The 21,453-nt window shown below is 46.7% G+C and overlaps 1 protein-coding gene across 3 annotated transcripts in view; it reads left to right on the plus strand.

Annotated features, from left to right (window-relative positions):
- The window catches only part of C11H19orf81 (chromosome 11 C19orf81 homolog), a 68,385-nt gene that overhangs the window by 17,488 nt on the left and 29,444 nt on the right, over window positions 1-21,453 (plus strand). For all 3 annotated transcript variants that reach the window (XM_075327877.1, XM_075327879.1, XM_075327878.1), the window contains exon 5: window positions 2,738-2,858. In XM_075327877.1, the coding sequence (XP_075183992.1) occupies window positions 2,738-2,858 (121 nt within the window). The remainder of the gene's footprint in view (window positions 1-2,737; window positions 2,859-21,453) is intronic.

Genomic DNA, 21,453 nt, shown 5'->3' on the forward strand with positions numbered 1-21,453 from the left:
GATGCAAAAACAATTCCTCTCAAAGATCTCAGTAAGGCTCAGCTCACATTTATCCTACCCTCTACATTGAGCACTTACACCAAGGATTGCATGTAAATATCTGAAATACGTGATTCAGACAGACCACCTGATGGAAGATTCCCTATAATGAGGCAGATGGAGTCCCTGTGGACTTTGTCTGGCCTGTGATCCAGTGGTGTCCATCTCTTTAGGTGTGCACAAAAGGAGGTCAACCTCAGGTTTGCGCACCTCCTGAAAAGCCAGACACTACTAAACAGACACCAAAAGGAGTCCATAGTAACTTTGCTGCCCAATTAGTGAATAGATTCATGGAGGGTTTCATTTGAATTACATGTTTCAGATATTTAGATGGAAACCCCAATGTAAGTGCTCAGCTTAGAGCACCGGATAAATGTGAACTGATCCAAAATTTTCTATACCCCAACATGCCACCAATAAATGCTTCAACTGAAACCACAAAAAAAACAAGTCCCCACCTGTTTACAGAAATATAGGGGGTGTCCAAATTACTAGTAGCACAAAGGCCATGGAAAAGTGATGTGGCTCCCACCAAAATAAATCTAGTGAAATCTGTTCTCTTAAATATAAATGCCCCCTCTCTTCTGAGCCCCACAATGGGCCTAAACTGTATTTTAGAAATACATGTTTAACATTAACATAGTGAGGAGAGTGCACTTATTTTGTAGGTACGTGGTTCTAGAAACACAAGCTGGGCACAATGTATTGGGCACTACAATGTATTGAGCACTACAATGGCATATTGTCATTGGCTTTCCTCTGTTGCAGATTTTGGTGACAGGTCCTGGGTCGGAGTTTCACTTCATCTTGTGGGACTCTGTTTTGTAAATGGATTCCCTTTCCTTTGGGGAGGAGAGGGTTAATGTCAGTTGTCCTTCCAGCAGCTCGTAACTCCTGGTCAGGTGTTTCCATTTGGGACCAGATCCTATAAATACCCTCAACTTCCACCAGAGGGTGCAGTTATTTTCATTAATTTGGTAGCTTGGCCAAGAGGAGGAAGGAGCTGAAGAAACCCTCTTTGTGACTTTCTTTGTGGGCTGCAGCATTTAGTGCTTGCTGCAGCAATTCTAGGTGTGCTGGTTGAATTGTATGGATGTTACCCAGTAATCTGTTTTCTTTCCTCCCTTTTATATTGTCCCCCCTCATGCACTTTTAGTGGCTTCTTTGTGTGTGGTTGCCATGTGTACGAGTTGTAGTCATTGTTACCCCTGTTTTCTCCATATTTGTCGATGAGGTGTAGATTTCTGTTCTTGCCCCTTCTTCCCGGGTGGTGGGTTGTAGAGAGGGGTCTTACCATCAGGGACAGGGACAAGAAATAGGTACAAAGGAGAGAGGGAGATGCGCGGAGTAGCACCCGGTGGTGAAGGGGATTAGGGAAATACCTGGAGGCTGCTCACCTCAAAAGGTTGTGCACCCGTGCATAACCCCGGTTATTGCAGTAAAGGATCCACTGGGTCCCGCTGAAGCCTGGAGCTGTCTGAAAATCCTGGGGAGCAGAGTGGAACGAATCCTTCCGGGTTGGTCACGTGACAGCGAGCACCCGGAAGTACGTCACCGCAGGTCCTGTGCAGTCAGAACAACCCAGTATCGCAGCAACCGTGGGTCCTGGTAAGTGTTGTGGAGGCTCACCGCACCCAGAGCTGCGACTGCCGTTAATCCTTCAAGGGGATAATGCAAGTGAAGATATCGGAGTGGCGGTCAGATAGGAGCGCTAGGAAGCAGGAAGACAGGGAGGATTTAAGATTACAAACCTTTTATTTGATTTAAAAACTCTCTAATGGCCACTACGTGTTTCAACAGCTGATAGCTGTCTTCATCAGGTATCACCTGATGAAGACAGCTATCAGCTGTTGAAACACGTAGTGGCCATTAGAGCATTTTTAAATCAAATAAAAGGTTTGTAATCTTAAATCCTCCCTGTCCTCCTGCTTCCTAGTGCTCCTATCTGACCGCCACTCCGATATCTTCAAGGACAGGAGATAGGGCCTAGGTTGGAGACCTGGCCCTTCCTACCTTTAAGTGTATCTCCGGGTGTTAGGGTGAGCGCACGGGCCCCAGTTTTAGAGCCAGAATAGGCTTCCCCATGTTCCCCAGTTCACCTTTGACACATATTTGCAATTTTCACTCTGCAACTTCCACTACTTATTTATTTCTGTAAAACGTCCATAAAATAAAAAAAGTCTCTACATCTATAGATGAGTTCCTGAGGGGTGTAAATTCTAATGAGGGGTCACGTGAGGGGGTATTTTCTACATTTTTGACAAACTTCAGATTTTTATTTTTTTTTTACAAGTGAATGCAAAAAATATCATCCTAAAATTACTGCTATCATGAAGAACAATATGTCACGAAAAAACAATCTCAGAATCACCAGGATCCGTTGAAGCGTTCCAGAGTTATTACCGATAAAGTGACACTGGTCAGAATTGCAAAAATTGGCCAGGTCAGAAAGGTAAAATCCGAGTCATTGTATAGTAGCAAAGAATGTTTTGTGTGAGCCATACAACTATTAGAAATCATATAGGATGAAGCAAGTCTGTTGGATTCAGTAGTGAGCAGGTTAATAGCTTTTAGAAATATTATGTAAATTTCTGCAGTAATGTAGTAGGGGACCACATGGAATGGATTAGACATGCTCCAGTTGGAATAGTCAACTGCAGGGCACTTATGTTATCTTCTTTTTCCATTTCTTTGCTAGAGAACGTCACCTGAAAAAGATTGTTCACAAGTATGAGGAACTGAACCCTGAAAAGCCACTTATAGGAAAATTCCAGAACCCTCCTCCTCCTCAGCCTCTCACCCTTTGTATGGAGACTCCGGTTAGTAAATGGGAACTATGCGCGGCAACAAATTAGGGGTTACCGATAAGTAGAGAAACTTGTTAGATTTGCTGTCATGTTAGCTTCGGGAAAGTACCAAGAGAACAGCGAAAGGGAAGGGAAACTCTGTATCTATGGAAGGGGGAGATATGGCTGCTGCATTCCCTGCCTTTGCTTTTATACAGTCTATGATAGTTCCTCTTGATTGGCTGTACTGTTGTCACTTTTTTGCGTTTTTGTTTTTTTTTCTTTTTCTATATATTAGAAGTAGATTCTGGGGTTTAAATTATTTAATATGTTACTTGTTTTAATAAGGACAAATTTGACTATGCAAATTAGAAGGGTGTTAAGGCAGTGTTACACGCAATCGCCAGGGTCATGGATTCCGTGACGCACATCTGCCATCGTTAGCGACGTCGTTGCGTGTGACAGCAAGGAACGACCGTTATCGATGGAAAATACTCACCATATCGTCCATACCGTTCCTTTTTAAAAAATTGTTGACTGTTGAGGACGCAGGTTGTTCGTCGTTCCCGAGGCAGCACACATCGTTATGTGTGACACCTCGGGAACGACGAACTGCAGCTTACCTGCAGCCGCCAGGAATGCGGAAGGAAGAAGGTGGGCAGGATGTTACGGCCGCTCATCTCTGCCCCTCCGTTTCTATTGGGCGGCCGCTTAGTGACATCGCTGTGACGCTGCACGAACCGCCCCCTTAAAAAGAAGGCGGTTCTCCGGTCACAGCGACATCGCTAGGGAGGTAAGTACGTATGACGGCTCCAAACGAAATTGTGCGCCACGGGCAGTGATTGCCTGTGGCGCACAAACGACGGGGGCGGGTGCTTTCACCAGCGATTTTGCTAGCGATATCGCTGCATGTAACACCCCCTTTACTCTCACTAGGATCATGAACCTCTGTTATTTAGTGTGGGAACTTTGATGCAGTGATTATCTTTTGTTTGAGAAAGGCTTGTGCTCAAGCCGAAATACGGGTTACATTGTGACGACTGTCCATGGAATTGAACAATTAAAAGATTTGTTTTCATAAAGAATACAAGGAGTGCTGGTCTTTTTCTTCATTTCGATTGTGAATACCTTCTATAGACCTGGCACCATTTACTTTTGAGTGTCACCTGGAACTTTTTTCCTGTGGTCATGTTAGGTACAAGGAAAAAGCAAGCGAACGGCGAAAGGGAAGGGATACCCTGTGTCTAGAGAAGGGGGAGAGAGGGCTGCTGCATTCCCTGCCTTTGCTGTTATACAGTCTATGATACTTCCTCTTGATTGCTTATACTGTTGTCACGTTAGGTACAAGGAAGTACTAAGCGAATGGCAAAAGGGAAGGGGAACCCTATATCTAAGGAAGGGGGAGATGGTGACCCTTGACCAAACCTACCCTTGGTCCCTGGGGTCCCTCACCACCCTAGATAGGTTCCGCACCTATGCGCCGAGCAGGATACCTGACCTAGATATCCCCAGTACTTAGCACTAAATAAGGAACGGATGGGATGAGCTCTTAGTCAACCCCACTGAACAATATAGAAAACACAAGGAGGACACACAGGGGGAAAATGCATGAACTACTTATCCACAGATGACTCAGGTAGAAATTTGGAAAATCTTTCCGCAACGATACCACAGAAGAAAAAAAACACCAAAAAACTGAGCTGAAACAAAAAACCAGTAAACATGCAACGTTCCAAGCATGTAAATGGCAGCCTCTAGACAAGAAAAAAAACAAAGAGAAAAATTGTATGAAAAATGCCCTGACTAATAATGAATAAAATGCAAGTGCTTAACAACAGGGTACTTACTATATACATTTTTGCAAAAAGGTAAGAAGCCATCCCACCTCGTCAAGGTGTACCCATCTGGGATGGTCCCTAACCAACTAAAGTTAAAACCATACTGGTGCTATCATGCTGATTCTAAACATATCTTTAGTTGTGAGATCAGATGTATAGTCTCTGAAATACAGGCAAGTAAAGTTTGTGACATGCACTGTTATTTGATTGATAGGTGCAACGGAATATCTGCCGCTCTCTGCCTTCCTGTCCTTCCTCACTAGAGATGAGCGAACCGGTCGCAGTTTGGCTCGAGCGAACGGAGGTCTCGTTCGAGTTCGGTTTGGCGAACCGGTTCGGCGAACCACTCGAACAGCATAGGAAACAATGGGAGGCAATCACAAACACATAAAAACACCTAGAAAACACCCTCAAAGGTGTCCAAAAGGTGACAAACAACGCACAACACAACACAAACACATGGGAAAATGACAAGGACATATACTCATGCGAAAACAAAAGAGATGGACAATGACAAAGAGGAGGACACACAGATATAGGCATGGCACGCCCTTCTAAAATCATGTGTAACACCGCAAGGTTACTCCAAGCGGAGTCTCCCTTTTTTCCAAAAATTGGGCCCCACACACACCCACCCCTTCAGTGGCAGCACTTGTGCCCCAGTTGTACACTTCACAGCTAGATTTGCATCAAGCACATTCAAAAATACGCCATAATTAACCGTCCCCAGGATGACACCGGGGTAGGTAGCAAAGTCTTTGCTGATCCCAGCGCTGTGCATCTTGGATCATTTTTAAAAACACAGCAAGCAAGGGTTACTCCAAGCGGAGTCTCCCTTTTTTCCAAAAATTGGGCCACACAGACACCCCTTCAGTGGCAGCACTTGTGCCCTAGTCGCAAACAGGATGTTTTGATTTGCATCAAGCACATTCCAAATCCACAAGCATTTACTCTCCCCAGGATGACACAGGGGTAGTAAAGTCCTTGTGGATCCATGACTTGTTCATTTTGATGAACGTCAGCCTGTCCACATTGTCACTGGAAAGACGCGTGCGCTTATCTGTCAGCACACACCCAGCAGCACTGAAGACACGTTCAGAGACAACGCTGGCAGCTGGACACGACAAAATCTCCAAGGCGTATGTTACGGGGGGCTGTCTGATAATAACCTAAAAGGAGTATCAGACAGTCAGGGTCCACCGTGCAAAGACTTTGCTGCAGACTATGGCAGAGTGCAATATCTCTGTTAACTCACAGAAGGATATAATAAGTAAGTAAAGCAATTCCTCCCTTACTTGGAGGGTGTGTAGAATGATCTCTGTTAATAATCACAGAGACAAAGGCAATGTGTGCGAAATGGCACCTACCTAGGTCCGCTCTTCTAGTGGTGCAAAAGAGACGAACAGCAGCGTAAGCCGCACAAAGCTCCTACCTGCGTTCGCTCCACTAGTGTGCGAGGATACGAACCACTAGATATGGCACCTGCCTAGGTCCGCTCTTCTAGTGGTGCAAAAGAGACGAACAGCAGCGTAAGCCGCACAAAGCTCCTACCTCTGTTCGCTCCCTAGTGTGCGAGGATACGAACAACTGCCAGACGCAGTATAAGGAACGTTACCCTAGCGGCAATGTCCACCTACGAGTAGAATCACAAGGCCCAGCCAGACCATGTGCCTCAGGCACCTGCCTATGTCCGCTCCCCTAAGAGGTAAGGATACGGACAGCAGCCGAAGCTGTAAGGTATAAGAACGCTACCCTGCCGGTAGCGCTCACCTAGCATAGACAGAGGAATGCCTAGAGGAACGCGCACAGAGCGTCTACTCTTATGCAAGAACCAAGAGGACTGAGCACCATGCGGCGTGTGTCAGGGTCTTATATAGACTCTGTGCCTCATCCAAGATGGAGGACACCAGAGCCAATCCGCTGCCAGAACGACAGGAGTGACGTCATGCTGGCCTATCACCGAGCAAGACGTCACAAGCACATGACCAGCGACCAATCGGCATAGAAGGTGTCAGAGACATGTGACCTCGTGTCAGCGATGATGTCACCCGCACATGTGCAATGGCTCCAAGATTGGACTTAGTCTCCGGCGCTCGCACATGTGCAGTAGCAAGAAATCTGGACTTAGTCTCCAGCGCTCGCACATGTGCAGTAGCAAGAAATCTGGACATAGTCTCCAGTGCTCGCAGCAACCGTAACAGTACCTCCCCCTCAAGGGCCCCCCTCCCGGCGACGCAGGTAATCGGCAACTAAGTCGGGAGCATGGACAGCCTCCTCAGGCTCCCAAGAGCGATGTTCCGGGCCATAGCCCTCCCAATCTATCAAGAAGAACCTGCGCCCTCTAACCATCTTAGAACCAACTATGGCTCGTACCTCATAGCTAGAGCGAGAGGAATCAGAGGCAGGAGAGTGCACTTCACGAGCGTGAGGTAAAATAGCCGGCTTTAGCAGTGAGACATGGAATATGTCATGAATCCTAAGATGGACAGGTAACTTCAATTGATAGACTACAGGATTTACCTGTCGAAGAACCTCATAAGGACCCAGGAAGCGAGGAGCAAATTTGACAGAGCTCACTCTAAGTCTCACGTGTTTTGCAGAGAGCCACACAAAGTCCCCTGGAGAAAAGACAGGAGCCGGGCGACGAAACCGATCGGACACCGTCTTCATACGGTCCTTAGCTGCTTGGATCGACTCTTGAGTCCGATCCCAAACCTCTCTGGCATTAGTTGCCCAGTCGGCCACAAGAGGAGGAGGTGCAGCAGCGGGAAACGGTACCGGTACCCTAGGGTGTTGCCCATTATTGAGTACGAACGGTGTCTGCCCAGTGGCCTCAGCCAGCGAATTGTTAAGGGCAAATTCTGCCCAGGGTAGGAGGGAGGACCAGTTATCGTGGTTCTCAGCAACAAAGTGTCGAAGGTATATAATCATAGATTGATTGGTACGTTCAACCAAACCATTAGTCTCCGGATGGTATGCCGAAGAGAGATTCAACTCAATTTGCAGAAGGCTACAAAGATCTCGCCAGAAACGGGAAGTAAATTGCGGGCCTCTATCACAAATGATACGATCTGGCATCCCGTGAAGCCTAAAGACATGCTTGAGGAATAGTTTGGCTAGTACCCTGGAAGATGGGATTCTCGATAACGGTACGAGATAAACCATCCGGGAGAAATGGTCCGTAATGACCCACACAAATCTATGTCCCTGTGAACATGGAAGATCACCCACAAAGTCCATGCCTACCACCTCCCATGGTCTATCTGGCACTGGTAAAGGATGCAAGAGACCAGCCGGTCTCTGCCGTAATGGACGGTTGCGAGCACACGAGTAGCAGGAACCGACATATCTCTTGACGTGGCTGGCTAAGTGTGGCCACCAATACCACCTCTCCAGTAACTCTCGTGTCCGCCTAATACCAAAATGCCCACCCACCTTTGAGGTGTGGGCCCATGACAGTATATCATTCTGTCGATCAGGCGGAACAAAGGTCTTGCCCGGTGGGATTTGGTCTAACGTCACAGGGGAGAGCGTATGAAAAACCCTGGAGGGAAGGATAAGACGAGGTTCGTCAATCTCTTCCTGGGTAGAAAGCATAGAGCGAGACAGGGCGTCTGCCTTGTTATTCTTACTCCCAGACAGATAGTTGATGGAGAAGTGAAAGCGGGAGAAAAACAAGGACCAGCGGGCTTGGCGAGGATTCAGACGCTGAGCGGTTTGTAAGTACGTCAGATTCTTATGGTCTGTATAGACCTGGAAAGGATGTTTCGCTCCTTCCAGCAAGTGACGCCACTCCTCCAAGGCTAATCTCAAGGCGAGCAGTTCCCTATCCCCAATGGTATAGTTTCTCTCTGCCGGTGAAAAGGTTTTAGCAAAGAAGAAACACGGCCTTTTTCTACCTGCACCGTTCTTTTGATACAAGACCGCACCAGCACCCACTGAAGAGGCATCAACCTCTAAGAGGAAGGGCTTATTCTCATCGGGTCTTTGAAGAACGGGAGCAGTTGAAAAGTGTCTTTTTACTGCCTCAAAAGCCTGAGATGTCTCAGTAGACCAGGCTTTGGGATTAGCACCTTTCTTAGTCAAGGCCACCAAAGGGGCCACCAAAGTAGAAAAATGGGGTATGAACTGCCTGTAATAATTTATGAATCCTAAGAAGCGTTGCACCGCCTTCAAGGAATGAGGTTCGGACCATTGCAGGACAGCAGAGAGCTTCGCAGGATCCATAGCCAGACCCTCTTGTGAGATAATGTAACCCAAAAAAGGCAATAAGGACTGCTCGAATACACATTTCTCGAGTTTAGCAAACAATGAGTGCTCCCTTAAACGGGAAAGGACACGAACGACATCCTGACGATGAGTCTCCAGATCAGGAGAAAAAATCAGGATGTCGTCCAGATACACCACTACTGAGGATAACAGTAAATCCCTGAACACATCGTTTACGAAGTCCTGAAATACTGCGGGTGCATTACATAACCCAAAAGGCATGACGAGGTATTCATAGTGACCGTCTCGGGTGTTAAAAGCGGTCTTCCATTCGTCACCCTTTCGAATTCGTACCAAGTTATACGCACCCCGCAGATCCAACTTCGTAAAAACTTGAGCGCCTCTCAGTCTGTCAAAGAGCTCCGAAATTAAAGGTAATGGGTATTTGTTCTTTATTGTGATTGCGTTGAGACCCCTGTAATCTATGCAGGGACGCAAATCACCCTCTTTCTTCCGAACAAAGAAAAACCCAGCTCCCGCGGGAGAGACAGACTTACGAATGAACCCCTTCTCTAAACTCTCTCTTATATAGGTCGACATGGCCTCCGACTCAGGTATCGACAGGGGGTAAACTCTGCCTTTAGGTGGAACCGAACCTGGGATAAGGTCTATGGCACAGTCATACGGCCTATGGGGTGGAAGAACCTCAGCACCCTGTTTGGAGAACACGTCAGCGAAATCCAAATAGGGTGTAGGTATGGGAGAGAGATCAGTTGATGCAACCGCAACGACCTTAGGTGGTAAGGGAAGACATCGGGACTGACATTTCGAACCCCAACTAATAATGCTGTCAGACTCCCAGTCAATGTGAGGAGCATGAGTCCGAAGCCATGGAAGACCCAGAAGGACGTTGTCTATACCCTCAGGCAAAACAAGAAAAGAAATCTCCTCTATGTGACCCTGAGACAGGGAAAGGCGCAAGGGAACTGTCCTCAATGTAATGGAGTCAGACAACATAGTTCCATTAACAACACGGACAGGAAATGGGCGCCTCTAACATGATAGAGGGAATATTGTGTCCCTTTACAAATCCTGAGGACACAAAAATCCCGTCAGCTCCGGAATCCACAAAAGCCATAATAGGCCATGTATTCTCAGATAACGAGAGCTGACCTGGGATACAACACTTAGAGGGTGCAGAAGACGTCTCTAGTAACCCCCCTCTAATGGTTACTAGGCCAGGGAGTTTCCCTGACGACTAGGACACTTGTTGGCATAGTGCCCAGCCTGACGACATACGTAACATATAGGAGGACCAGACTTGCGTAGTCTGGAGGACGTATGACCTAACTCCATAGGAGTGGGAGATGTTTCAGATGCTGAGGAAGATGGTAGTGGACCCTCAACAACTGGAATAGCCCGATGCTTAGGGCGTGAGGAAGAGACCTCGAGTCTACGTTCCTTATGGCGTACATCGATCCTCGTTGCTACTGTGATCAAGTCCTCCAGAGAAGCAGGGACCTCACGAGTAGCAAGAGCATCCTTGACATAGCCTGCCAACCCTCTCCAGAAGATAGGAATCAAAACCTTCTCTGGCCAATCTAGTTCTGCCACCAGAGTTCTAAAAGCAATGGCATAAGAACTAGTGGATAACGAACCCTGAGATAGATCTAACAGTCTCAGGGCCGCATCATGGGTAACCTGCGGACCCATGAATACCGCCTTAAGAGCATCAAGAAAGTCTTGATGTCTCAGAGTAACCACATCAGAGCGCTCCCATAGGGGAGTCGCCCATTCTAAGGCTTTGTCCTGAAGTAAGGAGATGATAAAGCCTACTCTGGACCTCTCCGTAGAGAAGCGAGAAGAGTTGACCTCTAGGTGTATCTGACACTGACTAATGAAACCACGACATGATCTGGCATCGCCAGAATATCTGTTTGGCAGAGCAAGTCGAGGATCATGTGCAGCTGTCACCATGGTCTGAGGTTTATCCTCTATACTCTTGAGCCATGACTTAAGTACTTGTATGTAACGGTGTAACTGCTGATATTCTGCCATAACTGCCAGACCCTTGGCTCAGTCCTAATGTTACGGGGGGCTGTCTGATAATAACCTAAAAGGAGTATCAGACAGTCAGGGTCCACCGTGCAAAGACTTTGCTGCAGACTATGGCAGAGTGCAATACCTCTGTTAACTCACAGAAGGATATAATAAGTAAGTAAAGCAATTCCTCCCTTACTTGGAGGGTGTGTAGAATGATCTCTGTTAATAATCACAGAGACAAAGGCAATGTGTGCGAAATGGCACCTACCTAGGTCCGCTCTTCTAGTGGTGCAAAAGAGACGAACAGCAGCGTAAGCCGCACAAAGCTCCTACCTGCGTTCGCTCCACTAGTGTGCGAGGATACGAACCACTAGATATGGCACCTGCCTAGGTCCGCTCTTCTAGTGGTGCAAAAGAGACGAACAGCAGCGTAAGCCGCACAAAGCTCCTACCTCTGTTCGCTCCTCTAGTGTGCGAGGATACGAACAACTGCCAGACGCAGTATAAGGAACGTTACCCTAGCGGCAACGTCCACCTACGAGTAGAATCACAAGGCCCAGCCAGACCATGTGCCTCAGGCACCTGCCTATGTCCGCTCCCCTAAGAGGTAAGGATACGGACAGCAGCCGAAGCTGTAAGGTATAAGAACGCTACCCTGCCGGTAGCGCTCACCTAGCATAGACAGAGGAATGCCTAGAGGAACGCGCACAGAGCGTCTACTCTTATGCAAGAACCAAGAGGACTGAGCACCATGCGGCGTGTGTCAGGGTCTTATATAGACTCTGTGCCTCATCCAAGATGGAGGACACCAGAGCCAATCCGCTGCCAGAACGACAGGAGTGACGTCATGCTGGCCTATCACCGAGCAAGACGTCACAAGCACATGACCAGCGACCAATCGGCATAGAAGGTGTCAGAGACATGTGACCTCGTGTCAGCGATGATGTCACCCGCACATGTGCAATGGCTCCAAGATTGGACTTAGTCTCCGGCGCTCGCACATGTGCAGTAGCAAGAAATCTGGACTTAGTCTCCAGCGCTCGCACATGTGCAGTAGCAAGAAATCTGGACTTAGTCTCCAGCGCTCGCACATGTGCAGTAGCAAGAAATCTGGACATAGTCTCCAGTGCTCGCAGCAACCGTAACAGCGTAACTGGATAGCTCTGGCCATTTTTCTAGATTTGAAGCCCAAAAGGAGCAAGGCTCCATTTGCAAAGTAATGGCATCGATGTTCATTTGTAGATACTCCTGTATCATCCTCTCCAGCCGTTGACTATGTGTCAGACTTGTTGTCTCTGGCGGCCTTGCAAAGGATGGTCTAAAAAATTCTGAAAAGATTCCATAAAATTGCTGTTACCAGCACCAGATACGGTCCTACTAGTACGGGTAGACTGTTGAAGATGACGAGACCGTCCCATGTTTGTCAAGTTACAACTGGGAGAATCACTCCCTGCACCTGCACGGTTGTTTGGTGGAAAAGCCGAGCTAAGATCGAGTAACAGCTTCTGCTGATACTCCTGCATACGTGCGTCCCTTTCTATGGCTGGAATTATGTCACAAAATTTGGACTTGTACCGCGGATCTAATAGTGTGGCAAGCCAGTAGTCATCATCACTTCTAATTTTGACAATACGAGGGTCATGTTGGAGGTAGTGCAGCAAGAAGGCGCTCATGTGTCTTGCGCAGCCATGTGGACCAAGTCCACGCTGTGTTTGTGGCATAGAGGTGCTAACCGTTTTTTCTTCCTCTGACATCTCCCCCCAACCTCTTTCAACAGAAATTTGACCAAGGTCTCCCTCATCCGCTGAGTCTTCCATGTCCATGGACAGTTCGTCCTCCATTTCTTCATGTTCTCCTGCACCTTCCTCAACATTTCGTTCTACCATGCGCCCTTGTTGATCCGTCCCCCATGGTCCCATGCCTGCCGCGTTGGTGATGATGAACGTCTGGACCTTGGTGATGTTGTTGTCCCTTGCGCATATGAATCCTCCTGTAGTTCCTCCCCTTCCTGTTGTCCCACCCCCTGACACCGAATAATGTTTAGCGTGTGCTCCAGCATGTAAATGACTGGAATTGTCATGCTGATAATGGCATTGTCAGCGCTAAACATATTCATTGCCATGCCGAAACTGTGCAGAAGGGTGCATAGGTCCTTGATCTGAGACCACTCCATCAGGGTGATCTGCCCCACCTCTGCATCTCGTTGGCCCAGGCTATACGTCATGACGTATTGCACCAGGGCTCGACGGTGCTGCCACAGTCGCTGTAACATGTGGAGAGTCGAATTCCAGCGTGTCGGCACATCGCATTTCAGGCGATGAATCGGCAGGCCGAAAGACTTCTGGAGTGATGCAAGTCGCTCAGCAGCGGTGGTTGAACGGCGAAAGTGAGCAGACAGTTTTCGTGCCCTGTTCAGAAGGCCATCTAGGCCGGGATAGTGTGTTAAAAATTGCTGGACAACAAGGTTCAACACGTGAGCCATACAAGGCACGTGTGTCACCTTGCCCAGGCGAAGGGCCGCACCCAGGTTTGCAGCATTGTCGCACACGGCCTTACCAGGCTGCAGGTTGAGTGGAGACAACCATTTACCAAACTCAGTCTCCAGAGCTGCCCACAACTCAGCCGCTGTGTGACTCTTATTTCCAAGACATTTCAAGCTAAAGACCGCCTGATGCCGTTGCGCTCTGCTGCCAGCATAGTAATGAGGGGTGCGTGATTCCTTCTGCGCAGTTAGAACGCTGGTGGCCTGACCAGGCAGGCTTGGGGCGGAGGTGGAGGACCCAGACGAGGTGGAGGAGGCAGAAACAGTGGCGGAACTTGGACAGACAGAGGATTCACACACAAGTCGTGGGGACGGCAAGACTTGTGCAGCAGACCCTTCACCATCTATCACCATAGTTACCCTTTGCCCTGTCAGCGACATGTAACGTCCCTGTCCATGCTTACTGGTCCAAGTATCAGTGGTGAAATGCAACCGTTCACACACAGAGTTTCTCAAGGAAGCGGTGATGTTGTGTGCGACATGCTGGTGTAGCGCAGGCACACCTTTCTTAGAGAAGTAGTGGCGACTGGGCATCTGGTACTGGGGCACAGTGACAGACATAAGGTCTCTAAAATCCTGTGTGTCCACCAGGCGGAAAGGCAGCATTTCAGTAGGCAAGAGCTTACAGAGGGATAAAGTCAACCTCTTAGCTTTGTCATGGGTCGCAGGAAATGGCCTTTTATTTGTCCACATCTGAGGGACAGAGATCTGGCTGCTGTGTGTAGATGGTGTTGAGTAGGGTGTCCCTGGAAAAATGCAGGTTTGTGAGGAAAGTGCAGGCATAGACATGACGTTGCCTTCATCCAGCGTTGGTGCTATCGATGTCTGAGAGAGCTGTACACACGCACTTGTTTCCCCTTCCAAACCAACTGACGACCTACCAAGCAAACTGCCTGTTGCGGTTACAGTGGTGGAAGTTGTGCGTGGAAAACCAGGTGTGACAGCTGTCCCCACAGTCCTAGAATATGAAGAGCGCGCAAATGCACTGGAAGGGGCAGGCGGTGGATGGTTTACTCCGCTAGGCCGCATTGCAGCACGGTGAGCTTCCCACCGGGACCTATGATATTTATTCATGTGACGATTCATGGAAGAAGTTGTCAAACTGCTAAGGTTTTGCCCTCTACTAACAGAATCACGACAAATTTTACAGATCACATAATTTGGGCGATCTTTTGCTATGTCAAAAAAGGACCAGGCTAGGCAAGGCTTAGAGGGCATGCGACCTGCTGAGCCCCCCCCCGACTAGTGCTCAGAGGCAGAGTGGTGGCTGATGATGCAGTTGTAGACGTGCTACCAGTGCTCCGACTCTGTCCAGGAAGGCGCAAGGTAACTTCGTCGTCAGTTGCATCCTCCTCCACCGCCTCTGTTGACCTCCTCGAGTGCCTGACCGTAGGTTGACAGTAGGTGGGATCTAGAACTTCCTCATCAATTGTTGTGTTTGCACTCCCCTCACCCTCAGACCGAGCCTCTTCTTGCCATGACCGAATATTTAAGTTGTCATCCCAATCTGGTATCTGCGTCTCATCGTCATCAGTATGTTCCTCATTGTCTATAACAACAGGTGTTACAGTTTGTGAATAAGGGTCAACATTATGCTCAGAAACTTGGTCCTCACGGCCTGAATCAGAATCACAAAGGTTCTGGGCATCACTGCAGACCATTTCCTGGTCTGTACTCACTGTAGCTTGGGAGCAGACCTCTGATTCCCAGGCTATAGTGTGACTGAACAGCTCTGCAGACTCAGCCATCTCAGTTACTATTATTATTATTTATTATTATAGCGCCATTTATTCCATGGCACTTTACAAGTGAAAGAGGGTATACGTACAACAATCATTAAGGCCATGTGTCCAAGCTGCGGAAAATGCGCGGATTTTGCCTCGGATTTCTCGCGGAAAAGCTGTGGATTTTCCGAAAATCTGCAGCAGCGGCACTTCCCAGCCATTTCTATGGCATTTTGGAAATGCTGTGCCCGTGCTGCAGATTTTTCCGCAGTGGATTTGCCGCGGATTTTGATCCGGAAAAATCTGCAACATGTCAATTACTGTTGCGGATTTTGATCCGGATTTTGGCTATAGAATTGGGAAAAAAAATCCGCACCTAAATCCGCGGCAATTCCGCGGTAAATCCGCGGCAAATCCGCACCTTTGAAAAGGTGCGGATTTGCCGGGAAAGTCGCGGATTTTCATGCAGAAAAATCCGCAGCAACATTCTACCGTGGACACATAGCCTAACAGTACAAAACAGACTGGTATAGGAGGAGAGAGGACCCTGCCCGCAAGGGCTCACAGTCTACAGGGAATGGGTGATGGTATGATAGGTGAGGAGGTCAGTTCCACCATACTGTGCAGGGCGGATGGAGACTTGAGAGCTGGGAGAAAGCAAGTGTGATTGGGATGACAACTCAGAGGACTGGTGTTTTTTGGATGCGGTAGTTGAGGTGGTGGAGAGGGCACTTGTTGGACCACTTGAGATCCATTCAAGCATTTTCTTTTTTGGCCATCATCTACCTTTGTTCTAGTTGTTCGTGTCCGTAAAAAAGGGAGCACATCGGATTGTCCACGGTAAGTAGTAGACATCTTACTTTTTCTGGAAGATGGTCTATCTTCAGCAGATGTTAATGGAGCTTTGCCACCTTCCACACGGACAAACCCTTTTTTTCCTTTTCCAACACGCCTATTCCCCTTTCCACCGGCATCTGTCATTTTGCCACTCATTTTGATTGCAACAAGATTGTGCACTTAAAATGTGGTAGTAAAAATTGAGAGGTGGTGTAGATTTCAGCGGTGGTCTAGCTTTATTAACAGCAGAATAAACAACAATAACTATCCCTGACAATGCAACTACGGCCCTTAAACTGGCAGCATAGTTTGCTATTAGAATGGCTTAGTAACAATGAGTTTGAGTGTGCAATGCAGAGGTGCTGCAAATAGCTTTGCACCAGTGGGACAATAATGGAAGTCCAACAGCCACTTTTAGGATGCCACTAAGTTTACTCAGTGTTTGCTAGTATAATGGCTTAGTAACAATGAGTTTGAGTGTGCAATGCAGTGGTGCTGCAAATAACTTTGCACCAGTGGGACACTAATGGAAGTCCAACAGCCACTTTTAGGATGCCACTAAGTTTACTCAGTGTTTGCTAGTATAATGGCTTAGTAACAATGAGCTTGAGTGTGCAAAGGGCAGGAGGGTACAGTGGCAGGGTTGTGGGTCAGTGTACAGGAAAGGAAGCCTCACTTTATATCCCTCCTAATGGGGAAATGCAGCGAGGAACTCCCTGAGCTTAGCTACACAGACGCTGTTATCTGTAGCTGTTAAAATCTGTTTCCACGGACCTGACTGTCACCTATGGCTCTGAGCCTGCTGTAATTAACCCTCACAAGAGCTGAAAGAAACTTCTATCCCTATTCTGTATAGCGCTGTGTATAGAGCGTACACAGCAGTATCGGAGACAGGAGCTACGCCAGCGGTGACTGACACCCAGACGCAGAAGAGATAATGGCGTCCGGATGGGCAGATACCCGTTTTTATAATGCAGGGACATGTGGCATGGACATCCTATCACACATGCCGTTGCTTCTCTGGCTAAAAGTCCACTTAGCTGTGTGTGTGTCTGGGATTGGCTGACATGCTGGCCCGCCCCACTACACGCCCGCGCTTAGGGATGGAAGACAGGGAAAAAAAAAAAAATGGCGATCGCCATTATCCCAGCAGCAGTGATCTGAACGCGCTGTCCCCGCACACTATACGCTGAAGTTTCATAATAGTGTGAGTCACAAAGTGACTTACACTATTACAGCGGAAAGCCAGCTAGTAATTAGCTTGGCTTTTTGCTGCTAGATCCGTTCTTGAACGTAACTAGAACTATCGAGCTTTAGCAAAAAGCTCGAGTTCTAGTTCGATCTAGAACAGCCCCCAAAATCACTCGAACTGCAAACTGGAGCACCACGAACCGCGCTCAACTCTATTCCTCACCCTGTCTCTGTTATTACAGGGGGAAGAAGGAGGTAGGAAGGACATGGGGGAGGAAGGGCAGGCAGGCACACAGGGGCAGGAATAATTAGTAAAGCCCGACCCACCTACCGGTATTAGATATTCCATTGCACCTATCAATCAGATAACAGTGCATTTCACAAACCTTACTTCCCTATATTTCAGAAAGTATACATCCGATCTCACAACTAAAGGTATATATAGAATCAGCATGATAGCGCCAGTATAGCACTGACTTTAGTTTATATAGGAAAATCCGGGTGGTTGGTCCTCTTTAAGGAGATAATATTGGTGTATGGAGACTAAAGGCCGCTTTACACGCAACGACATCGCTAACGAGATGTCGTTGCGGTCACGGAATTCGTGATGCACATCCGGCCTCGTTAGCGACATTCGTTGAGTGTGAAACGCACGAACGACCGTTAACGATCAAAATTACTTACCTTATCGTTGATCGTTGACGCATCGTTCTAATCCCAATTATCGTTGCTGTTGCAGGACGCAGGTTGTTCGTCGTTCCTGCATCAGCACACATCGCTATATATGACACCGCAGGAACGAGGAACAACATCGTACCTGCAGCAGCCGGCAATGAGGAAGGAAGGAGGTGGGCGGGATGTTATGGCTGCTCATCTCTGCCCCTTCGCTTCTATTGGGCGGCTGCTTAGTGATGTCGCTGTGACGCCGTACGAGCTGCCCCCTTAGAAAGGAGGCGGTTCGCCGGACACAGCGACGTTGCTAGGTAGGTAAATCCGTGTGACGGCTCCTAATGATTTTGTGCGCCACAGGCAGCGATTTGCCAAATGACGGGGGCGGCTGCTTTCACCAGCGATATCGCTAGCGATATCGCTGTGTGTAAAGCCCCCTTTAGGCTAATATGACTTTTCTTCTTTATAGAGGAGATCAAATTTGCCAAAATTTTTGCTCAGTAGAAATACTTATATACAGTACGTCTCCATACACCAACGGGAACACCATGAAAGAAAAATATTCCCCAAGAGGTTTACCATAGTCATCTCATCCGGGCAACCAGAACCTTGTTCTGTCCTTAAGAGGTCAAAGGACTTAAAAATAGTGGTCTACAGATCTGGACTTATATAGTTTTCTTCCCTTCTGGATGAAACCAACAGTAATTTGTACACTTTTTTCATGGATAAGTAATAGGGAAGATCGAATACCTCAAATATTCGGCTTTGTAGATATTTTCCGAATAGGTCGCCGTTATGCGAATATTCGATGCGCAATGTAAGTCTATGGGAAGCCCGAATAGTTCAGGATAGTTGTTATTTGGGGTTTCCCATAGACTTTCATTACGCATCGAATATTCGCGAATAGTCAAATAGTGGAAACTTATTCGGCAAATATTCGCGAAGCCGAATATTTGAGGGATTTGATCATCCCTAATAAGTAAACCTCAATATACTAACTGGACATCCTCAAGAGAGCTGTATCCCGGAAGACTTTCAAAGACAAAATAACGCGAATGATGGAAAGTCACCAACAGTTGGATTTTCTAGATAAAAGTCCCAGTTATCAAACAAGATGTAGTTATGGGAAAATGATTCCAAGAAGACGACGATACACCTGGAAAGTCTTTGGACAAAGATACTTACCATCATTATGGTTCTAAAGATTGTAATCGTCCAATCGGAAGCATTTACGTGCCGCGTTCCCCCTTAATAAGAGTTAATACTTCTAAGTAAAGAACGCCTTTGTTGATAGTAAACAAGAAAGAAGATAAAAGCCCTACCAGATTACAGCTGGAATAACATACAATTAAGTGTATTTTTTTTTTTCACTTTCTTTTTCCTTGAGTCTTTTAATGTAAAAATCTTGTAGCCGAGATGAAAGGATCCGGCTAATCACAGAAGCAGTCTGTCCCAGTAACCCGAATACTGAGCAACAGCTGTGATCATTATAGAAAACAATGACTACTACCGGCGTGAGGCTGTATCTGTGGTAATTACCCAACTAGAGAATGCGGTGGAATAAGAAAAGATCGATGTTACTGGAAGGTGAGGAATAAATTCTACAGTTCAAGCCAGAGGTCACCAACAAGACCATGACCCAACAAAATGCTGCGTTTCTAGGTATTGACTGAGGATTACTCTGGAGGACTGTCATCTAAATCAAGACACTAAGCTCGATCATTTGTGAGTTGGCCATACATATTGGATGAATTCGGCCAAACCTGATGGTTTTCTGACCAGTTAACCATCTAATATGAATAAGAGAGTCCTTGGCGTCCTCCAACATGGTTAATCATGTTCAATGTCAACTTTCCCTTTCCTTTTGTTCGTAAAGAAGTTGTCCACCACCTTTTCTTCGAACAAAGGACCCAATATGGTCTAAAAATGTTAAAAAAATCATACCTTTTGCTCTGCACAAATCTCTTTTCTTTCTCTGAGGATGGGCATATGACCACTTTAACCCCTTCAGCCCCCAGCCTGTTTTCACCTTAAAGACCCGGCCATTTTTTGCAATTTTGACCAGTGTCACTTTGACAGGTTATAACTCTGGAACACTTCAACGGATCCTGGCGATTCTGAGATTGTTTTTTCGTGACATATTGTACTTCATGTCAGTGGTAAATTTAGGCCGATATGTTTTGCGTTTATTTGTGAAAATTTCATAAATTTGGCGAAAATTTTGAAAATTTTGCAATTTTCAAAATTTGAAATTTTATGCCCATAAATCTCAGAGATATGTCACACAAAAAAGTTACTAAATAACATTTCCCACATGTCTACTTTACACCAGCGCAATTTTTGAAAAAAAAAATTTTCCGTTAGGAAGTTAGAAGGGTTCAAAGTTCATCACCAATTTCTCATTTTTCCAACAAAATTTACAAAAAAAAATTGTTTAGGTACCACATCACATTTGGAGTGATTTGAGAAACCTAGGCGACAGAAAATACCCAAAAGTGACCCAATTCTAAAATCTGCACCCCTCACTCTGCTCAAAACCACATCCAAGAAGTTTATTAACCCTTTAGGAGCTTCACAGCAACCAAAGCAATGTAGACAAAAAAATGAAAATTTTACTTTTTTAACACAAAAATGTTACTTTAGCCATAAAAATTAGTATTTTCACAAGGGTATCAGGAAAAATGCATCATAAAATGTATCGTGCATTTTCTCCTGAGTACGCAGATACCCCATATGTGGTGGTAATCAAATGTTTGGGCACACGGTAGGACTCGGAAGGCAAGGAGCGCCATTTGAATTTTTGAGTGCAAAATTAGCTGCACTCATTAGCGGACACCATGTCGGGTTTGAAGACTCCCTGAGGTGCCTAAACAATGGAGCTCCCCCACAAATGACCCCATTTTGGAAACTAGAGCCCTCAAATATTTTTTCTAGATGTTTGATGTGCACTTTGAACCCCTGGGGGCTTCACAGAAGTTTATAACGTTGAGCCGTGAAAAGAAAAAAAAATTTTCTTAACAAAAAACTGTTGCTTCAACCAGGTAGCTTTTTTTATCACAAGGGTATCAGGAAAAAATGCACCATAAAATGTATTGTGCATTTTCTCCTGAGTACGCAGATACCCCATATGTGGTGGAAATCAAATGTTTGGGCGCACGGCAGGACTCGGAAGGCAAGGAGCGCCATTTCACAGCAAAATTGGTTGGAATTATTAGCGGACGCCATGTTTCATTTGGAGACCCCCCTGAAGTGCCTAAACAATGGAGCTCCCCCACAATTGACCCCATTTTGGAAACTAGACCCCTCATGGAATTTATCTAGCTGTTTAGTGAGCACTTTGAACCCCTGGAGGCTTCACAAACGTTTGTAATGTTCAGCCGTGAAAATATTTTATTCTTTTTTTTACCACAAAATTGTTTTTTCAAACAGGTAGCTTTTTTTTCCACAAGGGTATCAGGAAAAAATGCACCATAAAATGTATTGTGCAATTTCTCCTGAGTACACAGGTACCTCATATGTGGTGGAAATCAATTGTTTGGGCGTACGGCGGGGCTCAGAAGAGAAGGAGCGCCATT

The sequence above is a fragment of the Anomaloglossus baeobatrachus genome, chromosome 11 (genome assembly GCF_048569485.1).
Source record: "Anomaloglossus baeobatrachus isolate aAnoBae1 chromosome 11, aAnoBae1.hap1, whole genome shotgun sequence".
NCBI lineage: Eukaryota > Metazoa > Chordata > Amphibia > Anura > Aromobatidae > Anomaloglossus > Anomaloglossus baeobatrachus.